General features: G+C 47.1%; 1 protein-coding gene across 1 annotated transcript in view; it reads right to left on the reverse strand.

Moving 5' to 3' along the window:
• Nucleotides 1-1,295: 1,295 nt before the first annotated feature.
• The window catches only part of LOC144931349 (uncharacterized), a 79,529-nt gene continuing 66,509 nt past the window's right edge, over nt 1,296-14,315 (reverse strand). The window contains exon 8 of the mRNA XM_078855153.1: nt 1,296-4,736. Coding sequence (XP_078711279.1) covers nt 4,569-4,736 — 168 coding nt within the window. The 3' untranslated portion in view covers nt 1,296-4,568. The remainder of the gene's footprint in view (nt 4,737-14,315) is intronic.

Raw genomic sequence — 14,315 nt, forward strand, 5'->3', positions numbered from 1 at the left:
CACCACGGCAACATTAAAATAACAAAACATCCCCTTGGCGCGTGTTAAACCTAAAAAAAACCCAAGGTTGTTATGATGTGCAATTAATTTATTGTTACTTTATTTAATGTTTAGTCTCCAAATTATCGTATCCTGCTGCAGTGTTTACGACGATCTCGCTTATTATGCATAACATAGACACGTGGGTTTCATTGAAATATCACAATGTGTAAAGTCGAGTTATAATTAGAGGTCTTCGTCATGACCGCGCAGTTTTTCCAATAGTAATTATCATTGTAAAGTAACCAAGCTATTCATTAAATTCCACTGACATTCAAATCCTTGGGGGAGGCTATAATGTTACCAGGGTGAATGCTGATGTTGATACCCAAATAACTGGGATACAGGAGGACGTGGGTTCGATCCCAACCCTGGCGCCTGTATATTTGGAATTTGTATTTTTCTCCCCGTGGTCGCGTGGATTTTTGTCCGGGTGCTCCGGTTTTTCCCTCCACATTTAGAATCGGCATGCATGTAGAGTATTTGTCTGCTATAAATGTCCACATTGATAGGCTACTTCGTTGAGCTATCATTTGTGGCCAGGTTGCTTCCGAAGAATAATTACATAGCTCAGTGGGACTTAACCTGGTAAAATATAACAAGTAATATTTACCTGGTGAAATTCCAAAAATAGTTAGTATTTCTAGATTTGAAGTTTTCGTGACTGCAAGGGTCCACACTCTTTGGTTTCTTCGGTAAAGTCACGTAGGTAAAAAATAAAATTAAAATAAATTAAATCACGTTTGATACAGTAATTTTGCCACCTGAAGACGGAAGCTTGTGTTGCCTCCGAAACTTCGTGATTTAATTTATTTTTATTTTATTTTTCACCTACGTGACTTTACCGAAAAACCCAAAGAGAACAGTTAGTATGTTGATGAGCTGTGTATAATGCTCTGCTTATAATGCATTTATCGTGCACAATAAAGTATTTCGTTATTGCGTTGAACAGGGGGCCCATAGTTTGTGCTCTGACTCATAACATCTGGAAACCCAGCAGCCGCTGTTTAAGTGACTCTGACGATGAGACCCAGAAGGTTGAAACCGATTACGACATTTTCTTGGTGAATCTAACACTGCTGGATGACATTGATCTGCAAGGTGTTGTTGAAAGTGGGAGACAAAATTGAGTTTTGCTTATATATTGCGCGTGTGTGTGTGTGCATACATATGTGAAAAGATTACACTTAACAAAGAAATACACAAATTAAAACTTTATATTTAAAATATTCTAACTGAAAATACATTCTGGCACAACACAACTGCATATACTCTATAAACCATGTCATAATAAATTGATGACGTACCTAGAACATCGACAAATAAACATTACAATAAACGTATTGAAATTTAAAAGATATACAAAAAATATAGCAAGCGTAACAGATGACACCAAAGCGTACACACTGAAATTTAAAATAAAAGACGTCATGGCACAGACATTCAACATGAAAGAGCGTTGACGGGTAATGATGTCACCCCATGCTTCACATCACCACCGTATTCTAAGATTCTTCTCACCGTACATTACAAGATGCACTTAATCCCTCTGCATATGAAATGATCATGGGGTGGTGCGTCTTATAATCCGATTCAGAGTGTGTGTCCATATTTGTATAACTGTAGGCGTATTGACACCGGGAGATCGTTTTGGGGTTCGTCTTACACGGTCCAAATTTTGCCAAAATCGAAAATTACTCGATTGGGATTACACATGTACCCATCGTCACCACCCCACCCCCAAGTCACTCTTGCAAATGAAGCTACGTTCGTCTCTTCTTGAGCTTCACTTTCACTCTCCGTAGGTCTCTTAATCTGGAGAACGTAGTAACGGGAATGACCCGTGTGACGGCTCTACACACCTGGTCTGATTATTTAGGGGGGCAGAGTGGGGGTTGGTTTGGACCCCCCAACCCTCCCACTCTATGAAGAAACCAACTAGGAAAGACATTTGATCCGGAGGGTGCCGTCATAATTGCGTGGTGTTATCTCTTCAGGAATCGCTGCGTTCTCTCCTTCCACTCTCTCCTCTCTACCCGAAAACACGTGACGTGCCTTTGTTCAAACGCACGCATTTTAAAAGCTCTCCCGATATCGTTGTGCGAGTTGTACGGCGCGTGCGTTCTTTTTACTTTTTCCGCCGGACGTTCGACGTTTCGCTGCGCGTCCTGGATTGCTGCAACTTCAACGTGAGCTGTTCCGACTCGGTTCCTGAACGAGGTGTCAGCGAAACGTCTGACATCCAGAAACAACGCGCGGTAAAAAAAAAAACGATATTGAAGTTCGTATCCTCAGTACCATGTACTCATCATGCATCTTGTATGCGTGGCGGAGCAATTGGTTGGGGTGCACTAACGAACCCGGCCAACAGAGTTCGATTCCCGCTCCCGGCCAACAGCAGTGGCGATCATCTGAATCGGTCCCGGGCCTCCCCTAGGTCGACTCGGCCTCAAAAGCGAGTACCTGGTTTGTGATGTGTAAACATCGCCACTTGGGGAGACAAAGGCGGCCGGGAGTAGAGCTGACCCCCCCCTCACCTCCACGTGTGCCGTGCCGGCCTTCATAGGTGCCACTCGCTAACGGTACTTGCACAGACAGTCTATTACAGGCTATACGGGGGATCTTTGTCTTTGCAGTGGTGCAGTTGTTGGCAGAGTTCCCTCTGAACTCTGTGAACCGAGCTCCATTATCAGCCACGGCTAACATCCTTGATGAGTGATATCCAAACATTGGCAGTGGGCATGCAGATATTCACCAACCACAGCAATTCTATGGATTGTCACGATTCCGGCTCTCGATTTGACACAATAGTTGTTGTGTTGCATCTTCACTTTTGTATCGTTCTCCGATCGTCGCCGTCTTGTTCCTCCAGTTTTCTGTTTGTCGCTGTGGCATTTACGTGGAACAATGCGAGCGTATCATTCACATCTGGCGCAGAAATCATTCGCCAACTGTGGGATGGTATGAATCGATACTTGTACCGTGAGAATATGAATAGAATTTACTTGATGACTTGAAAAACCGTTACACACATGCCGTGAATAATGAGATTCGAATCACAATGCCTTACGCGTGCAGTTTTGCACTCTATTTTGGCCACAAACTGACCCAGATCTGGATATATCAGTCGAGCGGAAAGTCCGATAAGATTCACCGGCACTGGCACACATTGCTCGGCAGGGTGCGTGTACATATGTAGAACCTCTTTCGCGCCGTACAAATTGGAGATGTGTTGGGGGGGGGGACATGAAACTGCGTGAATGCCTATCCATTGTATGATATTGAAATGCAGCTCCAGTTTTGCACCGAGGTCATCGGAAATGATAGACTGAATTAGCAGCTCCAGAGCCAATTATCATCCAATTGACTCGGTAAAGGGTCGAATCGTTCACAATTATTGACATTGTTCACATTAAACTGGATATGAGATAAACTTAAAAATTTAACTATCGTTCCTGGAAATTGGTGGAGCGGTCTCTGGGGAGATGTCTGGACGAAACATACATCGTACAAATATACATCGTACAAACATACATGGTACAAATATACATCGTACAAATACACAGACGTGTTATGTCGAATGCCTCCCGTGCGCCAAACTCATTGCGGCCATGCAGTTTTGTTTCTCATCGCCCATGCCGTAGTCTCATAAATAAAGTCGTCTTGGAATAGAAAACGACAACAACAACAACAACAAAGAACCCCTGCAAGTTTAGTCGGCTTGACTCCGAGCCCGATGTGAAAAGACGAAGTGCTTATCGTTGATTGTGCGCACGCGAAGCATAGCCGCTGCACGACGGTCCACCTTGTCTGCTCGGCCACTTGAAATGCCAAAGGAAAAATCGCAGCGAATCGCGACCTGACCTGGGAGGCGCACCTGAATTCATCAACACGCGGTTTGCTGCATCGTGGTGATGATTTCGGACGTACGTAATTGTCCGTGCTTATCGCCCTATGGACTCAGAGTTCAATCGATCGTCTATTGTGACAGGGTTGCGCGTGCTTGTGCCAGCATGCTGGATTATCGATTTGTTTTCTAAATATATCGTAAGAAATTATGCCTTGTGCGAAACGGGGTGGGCAGGTCGATTGCATTGCCTGGCGAGTTAACCCCTTTGCCGTTCGAAAATAAAATACCTTTAGGCGGTACGTCTTCGGCTCGGAAGGCGTACCGCGGCTCCCACAAGGCCATGCGCGGGGGCACAGTTTGTCGCCAGCTATCGTAGAGCGCGGGTCGTGTCGCTACGGTTCTCTGCGGCGAGACTTTAAAAACAACGGCGCAAAGCCTCTCTAAATAAAATTCACGCAAACCGCTCGCGCGTTCCGAGATTCGGCGGTGAACGGGACACCCACCCTGCAGCTTGCAGACCGTCTTTCGGAACGTGAAAGGGTTAAGACCGTGTTTGATTATTAAGTGTTGGGGTCATAAGCGGCACGTGGTTTTTTAACGAAAATTTATATATATATATAAAAAAATAACAATCGGCAGTCAGGGGTGGGGGGGGCGGGGGCGGGGTGGGCTATGACACTTATTTCCTCGAGGCAGGCATGGCCTGCTGCACGGTGGAGTACAAGCACTCGCTGTCACCGCTGACGGTGCCGATGATGGTGGCGTAGTGAACCTCCGAGCTGCTCCTCCGCTGCGGATTCTCGCTCTTCGCCGGCTGCAGCCTCACCTCGGCGTACGTGATGTGCGTCTGCGAAAGGCGACAATTGGGCAACTCAGCATTTGTTGAACGCGTAGGCCTTCGCGACCAATGTTATCCGTAATGAAGGTTTTTTTTGAGGGGGGGGGGGGGGGAAGAGGGGGGCGTTAGATCGCGTCCATTTTAATTCTGGTTGATCGCCTGATGAAGCTGGTTGTAATCACCAGCGAAACGTCACAGTACTCGACTTGTAAATGTTGCGGGTTTACTCTCCAACAGAGCAGTGTGTTGAAGTAGTAACTAATACTGGTAGGAACCTCCTGGTTACACCACCCCACAGGGGATTATTGTGTCCGTCGTGCCCGCCCTCACAGTCGGCCATATTTGAGGAATACACCATGCCGCCGTTGACCCTGGCCATTGACCGAGCAACCCAACGTTCCTACCAGCTCCCTCCGCAGGAATGTGTTTGTGTTTATGAATTCAGTGTTTGATTCATCGTGACATTCGTTTGTCATGATCAACATCGTCGTCAGTTGGTCATGATAAGCGATCCACTGCTGGAACAAGGCAAGATCGTGATCCTGTGATGGAACCATCCACCCAGCGCCTTTGCCCACGAGCTGATTTCACGCTCCATCTACGGTTAAAACCGGCGACTCGCCGAGGAGAGACCGCGGCCGAGAGCACATCCACCGCGGCAGATGGAGGGGTTAAGTCAACTCACGTGCGGGTACTCGATGGCATTCCATGTCGCAGGAATGCGAGAGATTGAGCGAGCAGTGGATTGAGCATCGCTGACGATTATGACCAGAGCCATCCCCAGGTTACGGCGAATTGGCGCGACTGCCCTGGTCCCCGTGCTTTGGGGGGCCCACTCAGTGGCGTTTTCTCCGGGCCCTGGTGCCCCCTATTGGCAGCCCTGATGATGATGATGACGATAAATCTGTCTTTCATTCACAGATAATGTCCCTGGACCGGTATTGCAACCCATGCACAAATTCACACGAAACTAATTAAGGCTTTCTAAAAAACACAACATAAATATTAACACCATGCATAGTGAAACGTGCTACAAAGACAAAGATCCCCCGTAAAGCCTTAACATGCTGTGTGGTTAGCGAGCACCTATGAAGGTCGGCACGGCACACGAGGGGGTGGGTGGCCAGCACCACGCCCCAGCCACCTTTGTCTCCCTAGTGGCGATGTTTACACACCGCACCAAGTACTAATTTTGAGGCTCAGTCGACCTAGGGGAAGCCCAGGACTGGTTCAAATAATTGTCACCGGTGTTGGTCGTGAGTGAGAGTCGAACTCCGGTCGCCGGGTTCGTAGCGCGGTGTGCTCACCGCTACAAACTAACGCTTCCCAAACGTTATACTCACACAAGCAGCATGGCCTGTGTGTGTGCAGCACAACAACATAACACCATGACTCGATCACTTGCATCACCAAGCCTCTTGCTCATATCAACAAGTGTCTGGATTTAGTGGCTTATCACCTGTTGCGCCGTGTCCCGTGCAGTGTCAAAGCACTCAAGGGCTCGGGTTTTCATTCATCGGCCTATCGCCTTTCCAAAGCAATATGAGCCAATAGGCCTTTGACTAAAACACATTTTATTTTATGTGTACTTGGAGACGCAGAACGAATGTATGTTTATTTATTGGGCGGGTTCACCCATAATGCTTCTTAATGACACGACGTGTGTTTGTGTACAAGTTTTCTTGCTGCTCAGTTAAGTGCTGTAGTGGAAGAGAGTGGGAGGGGGAGGGAGAGCTTTAACCAATTCCTTTCCGGTTGTGATTTAAGGCCTCTGGATTGTTGTTGTTATTGTCGTAGACTTCCACCGTTGATGTTGCTGCTGCTGCTGCTGTTTTTTGCTGACCTGCAGATCGGACGGATGGATTACTGAAAGTCCGAATCGTGCTTGCGATGCAGTGAGCTAATATAGATGGGTCAAGGCGGGCCCAGGTCTGTCTGGGCGGGAGGTAGCGGATGAGGGTGGCAGCATTGATGGAAGCAATGTGCAATGCTTGCCCACGCCAAGTCATCCAGAAGTCGCCCAATCTTGTCAGATCTCATAAGCTTGGATGCAGTGCCGGATGATCCTAGTAGCAATAGTAGCTACATATGCTACGGGCCCCGCACTACAAGGGCCCCGCACTAAATGCTTTCTGGCTATCAATTCCGGTTCAGTGCTTCTGCACTTGCTCTATTACTATAGTACTAGACTGCCTTCAACTTTTATGAACGACTGGGTGTTTAAGGTTAGCGATTTGTCGTATTATCTGGCTGTATAGCAAATGAAAAAATACAGTTACTTTACCATGCAAGTTAAACATTTAGGTGTTTTAATATTTGCATGTTTTTTAATTTAGGGCCCCTTTACAACATATGCTACAGGCCCGCAATTAGCTTAATCTGGCACTGCTTGGATGGGCGACCACCACGTACAACAGGTTGTGGAGCTAAAGTCTTTATACCCCGGTATTTTGTTTGCTATTTAACGGTTCTTAACTCCGTTTAAGTACCGTACATGCTGCAGCCCCTTTTGTCAATCCACCGTTCAGGGTTGTGCGGGGATTAATTGACCATACTTCACCGCGGGGGGTTAACGGAAGGCAGAGAGCATGTCGGCTTTAGGATAACGCACAGAAGAGCCCTTCGATGTGCCAGCACCAAACACTGCAAACGGGCAGCAGTAAATTGTGGCTTGAGCACACACGTGGCAGAAAGAAAGGAACAACAAATCTGTGAGAGCTTGTGAATGTTTCTCTCTTTTTTTTAAATAAGGGAAGCATACTTTTACGCCACTAAAACTGCTTGGCATAGTTTCAGATGTTTTTCTTTCCAAAATTGGTCTTTGCCTTTTTTCAAACACCCCGGCGTGGTATTCGCACGTTTTGCTGCATTCTGTGACCTGCTGAAGAAAACACGTCAAATATGTCCAGGTCACTTCTCCTTTGTGTATTTTACTCATCGATGGCAATGCCTCACTGTACAACAATAACAATGATATTAATATTATCCAATAAATCACAGCCATTAGCCAATACAAAACATAATGAAGGCCTGCGTCACGGTGGCGAGATGTTAACTACCTCGCCTGGTATACAACCCCGACGCTCACGCCTGCTGTATATTTGGGAGTTTGCGTGTCTCTCTCTCCCTGCAGTTGCGTGGATTTTTCTCCGGGTCCTCCAGTTTTTCCCTCCACATTTAGAATCAACATCGCGCGTTTAGAGTCTTTGGCTGCGATACATTTCCACAGTGATAAGCCACTTCGTTGAGCTGTCATTTGTGGCTCATTTTTGGCCAAGTCACGTCTGAAAAAGAACTATATAGCTCAGTGGGCCTTACCTGCTAAAATAGAATAAGTACTACAGTATTTTAAAATACTTTAAAAAAACACGCTTTAATGAAATGTACCCTACTCGTAATGGCAGAACTCCACGACTCCAGGAAGTGGCCCCGAAGCTTGCCATAACGTAAGGGGCCATGGTGATATACAGCCAACGTCAGTTTAGCGTGGACAATTAGACCAAAGGCGAAACATAACATGTAAAAATTAATGTTTAAAAATATTTTTTTATGATAGAATATAGTATTGTCATCAGTATGACATAAGTATACCAAGTTTGCAGTCGATACCACATTGGGAAGTGGGTTAAAATTGAGTTACAAGATTTGAGGATACGACAACAACAATAACAGACAGAGTGAGTTAAATAAAAGCGTGTAAAAAGTTTAATCGTTGAGTTTTAACAGTGTAGAGTATTCGGCTGCTATAAATTTCCACTTTGATAAGCCACTTCGTTGAGCTTATCATTTGTGGCTAGGTCGCTTCCGCAAAATAACTCTACGGCTCAGTGGGCCTTACCTGGTAAAATAAAAAATATATAACAAAAAATAGTGATAATTGGCACCTTTTGACGTCATCTGGTCCAACACCATGTGAGACTAGGCTCTAAGAAAAGCTGTCTCGGGTGTGGACCAATTTCAAGGACAGTGCATACATTATTATACATTATCAGAGTTGTGTTTGCATTCCGACCGCAGGTATTGTGGTCAATGCAAACATGACTCCTTGTAAAAAAAGGTGTCAGTTTTGTTGCCAGATAAAAGGGTAAAAAAACCAATTATCATATTTTGCTACTGGCAAAGGAGGTTCCAATGGTGTAAAAAATAGTGAGTTAGTTTAGAGAGTCGTTTCACCATGCTTCATCACGCTGCTCAGAGCGCGGGTCGGTGAAGGAGTTTGTGAAGGTGACGATGCCCAGGAATCAAAATTAGTCGTTCTCATGAAGGGAGAAACGACCGTACGGGGAGAGTGCTGTTTTTTCCGTGCCCTGCTCACACGCTGACACGCCTCACACATCACTGGGTTCATGGATTCGTGCCCTCCACCCCTCTCCTAACTCTACAGAATAAAAGTCCTTGCCCACGCTTACAGCCAGGCTGGCTCGCCAGTAACAACCACCCAGAATCCCACCGATGCTGCAACAACAACAACAACAGGCGACAGTATTTGCCAATTTATACCTTTTATCAGCAGAATAAATTATTACAATAATTAAACACGAGTTTCTATCGATCTGCTTACCTATCACAAGTCCACGTTGGCATTCTAAGCAGCGGCAGCAGCAGCAGCAACGTTTTACAAACCACACAGAGCAAACCAGTTACTGCTGGAATAGTGGCCACAGCCAACATTCGCAATTGCTAAACATGTGCCAATCCACTGCTGGATGGATGAAGACCTCCCCTCCCCCCGTGCCAAGTCGGCCGTGGGTGGGGTTTGTTTTGCCATACCTCTTCACATTTCTCTCCCCACTTCCCCACGTGTCAGGCAGCAGTTGGAAATACATCCTCTGGGTCTTGTTTACGTGGCAGCCGACAGGCAAGAAAATGCTGCAGTGACCCATAAAGTTATCGGCAGCATTCCTCCGTCGGCCATTTGGCCTGCGGAGATAAATCAAGAGACCTGGCACTGAGCACATTTTCTGTATTCAAAGGACCCTATATATTTTTTTTACATGGGGCTATATATAGACACGGGGGAGCTTGGCTCAAGGCTATACTGTTTCGACATGCTTTATGAATGGCGGCTTAAGATTGATCATTGACCACTAAGTAAATATTGAAACTGCAGTGAAGTTAAATAAGAGACTTGCTGAAGCCGGTGATGGGTAAGCCGTATTGTGGGTTTTTATTTTTCTAAATAGCTGAGCTGACTAGTGGCTGTTTATTCTCTCTCGCTAGTCGTGACGACTCTTGTGTACTTCACAAACCACGGTTGGCCACGTACGGTGCGAAAGAGGTTCCAACATACATTCAACGCAATGCATGCACGTGTAACGCACCTTTAGAGTTTTGCGGCAGATTTAAAACTGCGACACAGTGATGCGGATATTATTATTCAAGATAAGGGGAGACACGGTGGGCTTAGCGATTATATTTCTTTATCGAACATTCCCGTAGCCACCAGTCCCTTCGCACTCACAACTGACTCCCCTGCCATTACTTCCCGTGGCCACTAGTGCATTCGTACTGTAGGCTGACTCCCCTGTCATTACATCCCGTGGCCACTAGTCCACTCACACCGCATGCAGGGTCTATTGTCATTAGAGAAACATGGCGATTAGTCCACTTGCTGTACTGCCTTCTGCTGGCGAGCCATGGTACGGCAGCTCCTCTACGCCCACGACCAGGGAGTTTTCACAACATTTGTTTGTGATCCACCACTCCTCGCTGCTACCTACTGCATCACAGGCCACGTGCGTAGCCACCACCGCCGCCTGGCTATGCCACGGGCGCAAGTTAAAGAACACCACCGTGCTCATATAAAACAAACTCAACGCAGTCGTCGGCACCTCTGATGAGCACGCTTGGCTACGTACGGCGTGAAAGAAGTTCAGCATACAACACCGTGGCCTTAAAAAGTAAAACAAATTTCTAAACACAATAGGCGACACTTCTGCCATTCGACCTTTTTCATAGGCCATTGTACGTGCTATGAAGGAGGGTCATTGCCCTTAACGTCGCCTCTTGTGTGTATATTTGTTATTTTAAAAAAAGGAAGTGTTGTTTAAGACGAGTGCATTGAGTCTGTTGTTATTGTGCACCAGCAGTACTGTATCAGCAAATTGAATGAAACACGTATTTATATTTATTTTCTCTCTAAAGTCACAAACCGCGGCCTACCTCAACGTTTACACTGCTTGCCATGCTTGCCAAGCGTGCGGCAGACATTGCCTGTTGTGGAAATCCCTGTAATATCGCCGGGGGGGGGGGGGACGAGGATGTTTGGGTTTCTCGCATCCAATTTGGCAGGGCGGCCACGAGCAGCAGCAGCAGCCAGCCTGGCGTGTCCTACCCGGCCTGGCGTGTCCTACCCGGCCTGGCGTGTCCTACCCGGCCTGGCGTGTCCTACCCGGCCTGGCGTGTCCTACCCGGCCTGGCGTGTCCTATCCAGCCTGGACCGCATCTCGGCCATGGCCTGGCCATGTAGTGCGCATGACCCGGAGGGTCAGGAAAAAACACACACACAAAGACAAAGGTCCCCCCCCCGTGCCCCCGTATAGCCCGAATAGACTGTTGGGGCAAGGGCCGTCAGCGAGCGACCCTACGAACGCAGCGATGGTACGCACAGTATTGTATAAGTTGTGGCTTGGCCCTCCAACACACCGGTTAGTGCTGTGCTAGTGACGAATTGCCACGTTCTGTTTACGTGACAACCCTGACTAGTTGGCTGTGTCGGGTGGTGGCAGGTTTTAACGACACTTTTATATATTTACGCGATCTTATGGATGATACACACACTCTGCTGCTCCTGACGCGGTTATCTGGGCTTGAACCACCTGAAATGTGAAATAATTGCAGTTGCTGCTCTCTGCGTCGACATCGGCAAGCGTACGACAACAAGAAGAGCATTGCGTGGGACCGCTCGGTCCACACGAGCGGTGAGCCACCACCACGCCCGATCGATCGATCGCCTTTGTCTCAACGCCCCACGGTGGTGGCGTTGTTTACCCGCCGACGCCGTGGTACTCGCTCGAGGCCGGGTCGACCTTAGGGGAGGGCCACGGTTACCGGCTTAGAGATTAATCGACGCTGGTGTTGGCGGGCCGCGAGCGGGGTTCGAAATCGAACTCGGTTCGCTGGGTTTTCCCACGCGCAGCGGGCTGACCACTGCGCCGCCGCCCGCTGGGCAAACACCCCCAGAGCACCATCGACAGGAGGGGCCCACGGGCAGACGTTCTCACTCAGGGCACAACAATGCCTCCACTGAATTCTCCTGCCGAGGTCCATTGTGTGGCGTGGGCTTGCCGCGCTCTATCTCTGGGACAGCTGGCGGACCCACCCCACCCACCTGCCCATATCTACACAGAGGTGTCAACTGGGGTCGTCACGATATGGCGATTTTGTGCGATATATCCCACGAAATATCGTACAAAATTTAAGAGGTGATGTCGGTGCAGCACTGCAATTACGTACGGTGCATTACTTACTATAAAATAATATTATTTTTTCTTCTACCTACATGACTTTACCGAAAGAACCAAAGAGTATGGATTCCTGCAGTCACGAAAGGCCGGAGGACCTCCGCTTTGAGGCAAGGTCAAGGGACGCCCCTCGAGAGGGTACGTTGGCCTACTCTTCCACGCCGGTCAAATATTTTGGAAGAGGCGGGAGTTACCCACACTTTACCCCACCACATTTGCTGATCGACTGTGCTCTATACTGCTGGCTTGGAGAGGTGTGGAAGGGTCCAGTATATTCGTGTATCGACCCCCAGGAGATGATGGTTCTGAGTCAACCCCCAACCAGGATTTCAACTCGCAATCTTAGAATTGTGATCCGCTCGCTCTACTGCTGAGCTACCTGGTGTGTGAATGCATTATTCACAAATAAAGCAATGCATGTCTCTGACTGTGACTATCGTGTGCTCGGTCTTGAGACGGTTGTATTTAGACGCTATATACAAAGCCAACAATGTTTTGAACATCGTCCTGAAATGTACAAGGGATACGGCGGTTCATTATTTGATTAAAATATATTCTTATCATAAACTCACCAGTAAATTGTGCACACACGATTCATTGCAAGTGTGTGCACATTCTGAGTTAATGTCACGTACAGGCTAATGGAGTGAACGACATTGTGCAAACTTTACCGAACAAAAAATGAAACAATACAAATGAGACCGTCTGCTACGGGACAAAGTAAAAGTCAATACAGGTACTTACATCGAATTCCTGGACCAGAATTTGAACAATGCATCAAATCAAGTGGCAACGGGTGGCAGTGAATCATTACACGCCTATTTACCCAGCAGTGATTAAAAGCACATGCTGCACATGTTATACATTACACCGTTATTAATACAATTATTATTCTACAACAGTGCAAGCTAATAATGGCGCAGTGGTGGCGACCCTGGGGTTAGCGCACAGCCGTTACAAACCTCGCGACCCACATTCGATTTCCGGCCACGGCTAAAATTAGTGGCGAGAAATATTTGAACCACACAACCAACTCGCTCCCTTCACCAGCCCACACTGAACATTGTCGTGAAATATATGGTAAAAACAAAACCCATTACTGACGCAGCGTGGAAAGATCTTCATTTTATAGCAATAGATAAACAAAGTGTTATAAACTACGATGGTACATTTATAACGCACGGAGGGAGGGGGGGCACACTATATTGAGTGAACATTATCAATTATACTTTTCGCAAGACTTTAAGGAAACTGGACTGTATACTGGTTTCATCACGGGAATCGTCAGTACAGTTTAACCATCGTAACGATGTAGCCGGTTCATCGACTTACATTTAGGGGCTTAATTTCAGCCAAGTTCAAGTTCAAGTTAATTTATTAGGTATAGACCTGTGAGCCATTCGGCTCTTGAATCGGGTGCAACCGCAACAAACAAAAAAACAAAAACATGAAAAAAAAACATCTTAAAGTGAATATGTGACTAAGTGCAAACAGAAAATCCAAGAAAAGACAGCAAAATATTGCAGAAAAAATCACCGTACACCAACGCTGTGTGCAAAAATCCCAGTGGGATGCAAGTCAAACAACAACAACAGATCTTTGGCTGCGGCTCCAAGTCACGCACCGCGTTGCTCAATCTAGCGGTGACCGGGAAAATATCCGGTGAGAAAAAGAGGCCTGCTCACACGTGTTATTGCTGTGCACAACTGGGGAGGACATACTGTGTAGCTCGTGGTCGTTTGCAGTGCAGAAAGCCAATCCACAAAGGGATGGTGTTTGAGAAAGATGGACCCGATTTGAAATCGCTATATCTCTGCAACCACGAACCGCCCATGAATGAAACTCTTACCACTTGAAAGGGCAGGGCATAGAGTTTCGAATGATTACCGCTCGATGTCTCTACCAACGCACAAACAGCCCCTAGCTTCAGTCATTCGCAAGACACACTGGATAGGTCGCACGAGACCCCAAGACTTGGCGCTACACTCTTGGCCCCCAAGATCACCCCCCAGACATCATCACACCCTGCGACTTTTTCTTGTGGGGATACGTCAAAGACCCGTGGTGTTTTTGTGCCACCGTTAGCGACTAATCTGGATGACCTCAAAAACAGAATCACGGCAGC

This window comes from Lampetra fluviatilis, chromosome 4 (assembly GCF_964198595.1).
Source record: "Lampetra fluviatilis chromosome 4, kcLamFluv1.1, whole genome shotgun sequence".
Taxonomy (NCBI): domain Eukaryota; kingdom Metazoa; phylum Chordata; class Hyperoartia; order Petromyzontiformes; family Petromyzontidae; genus Lampetra; species Lampetra fluviatilis.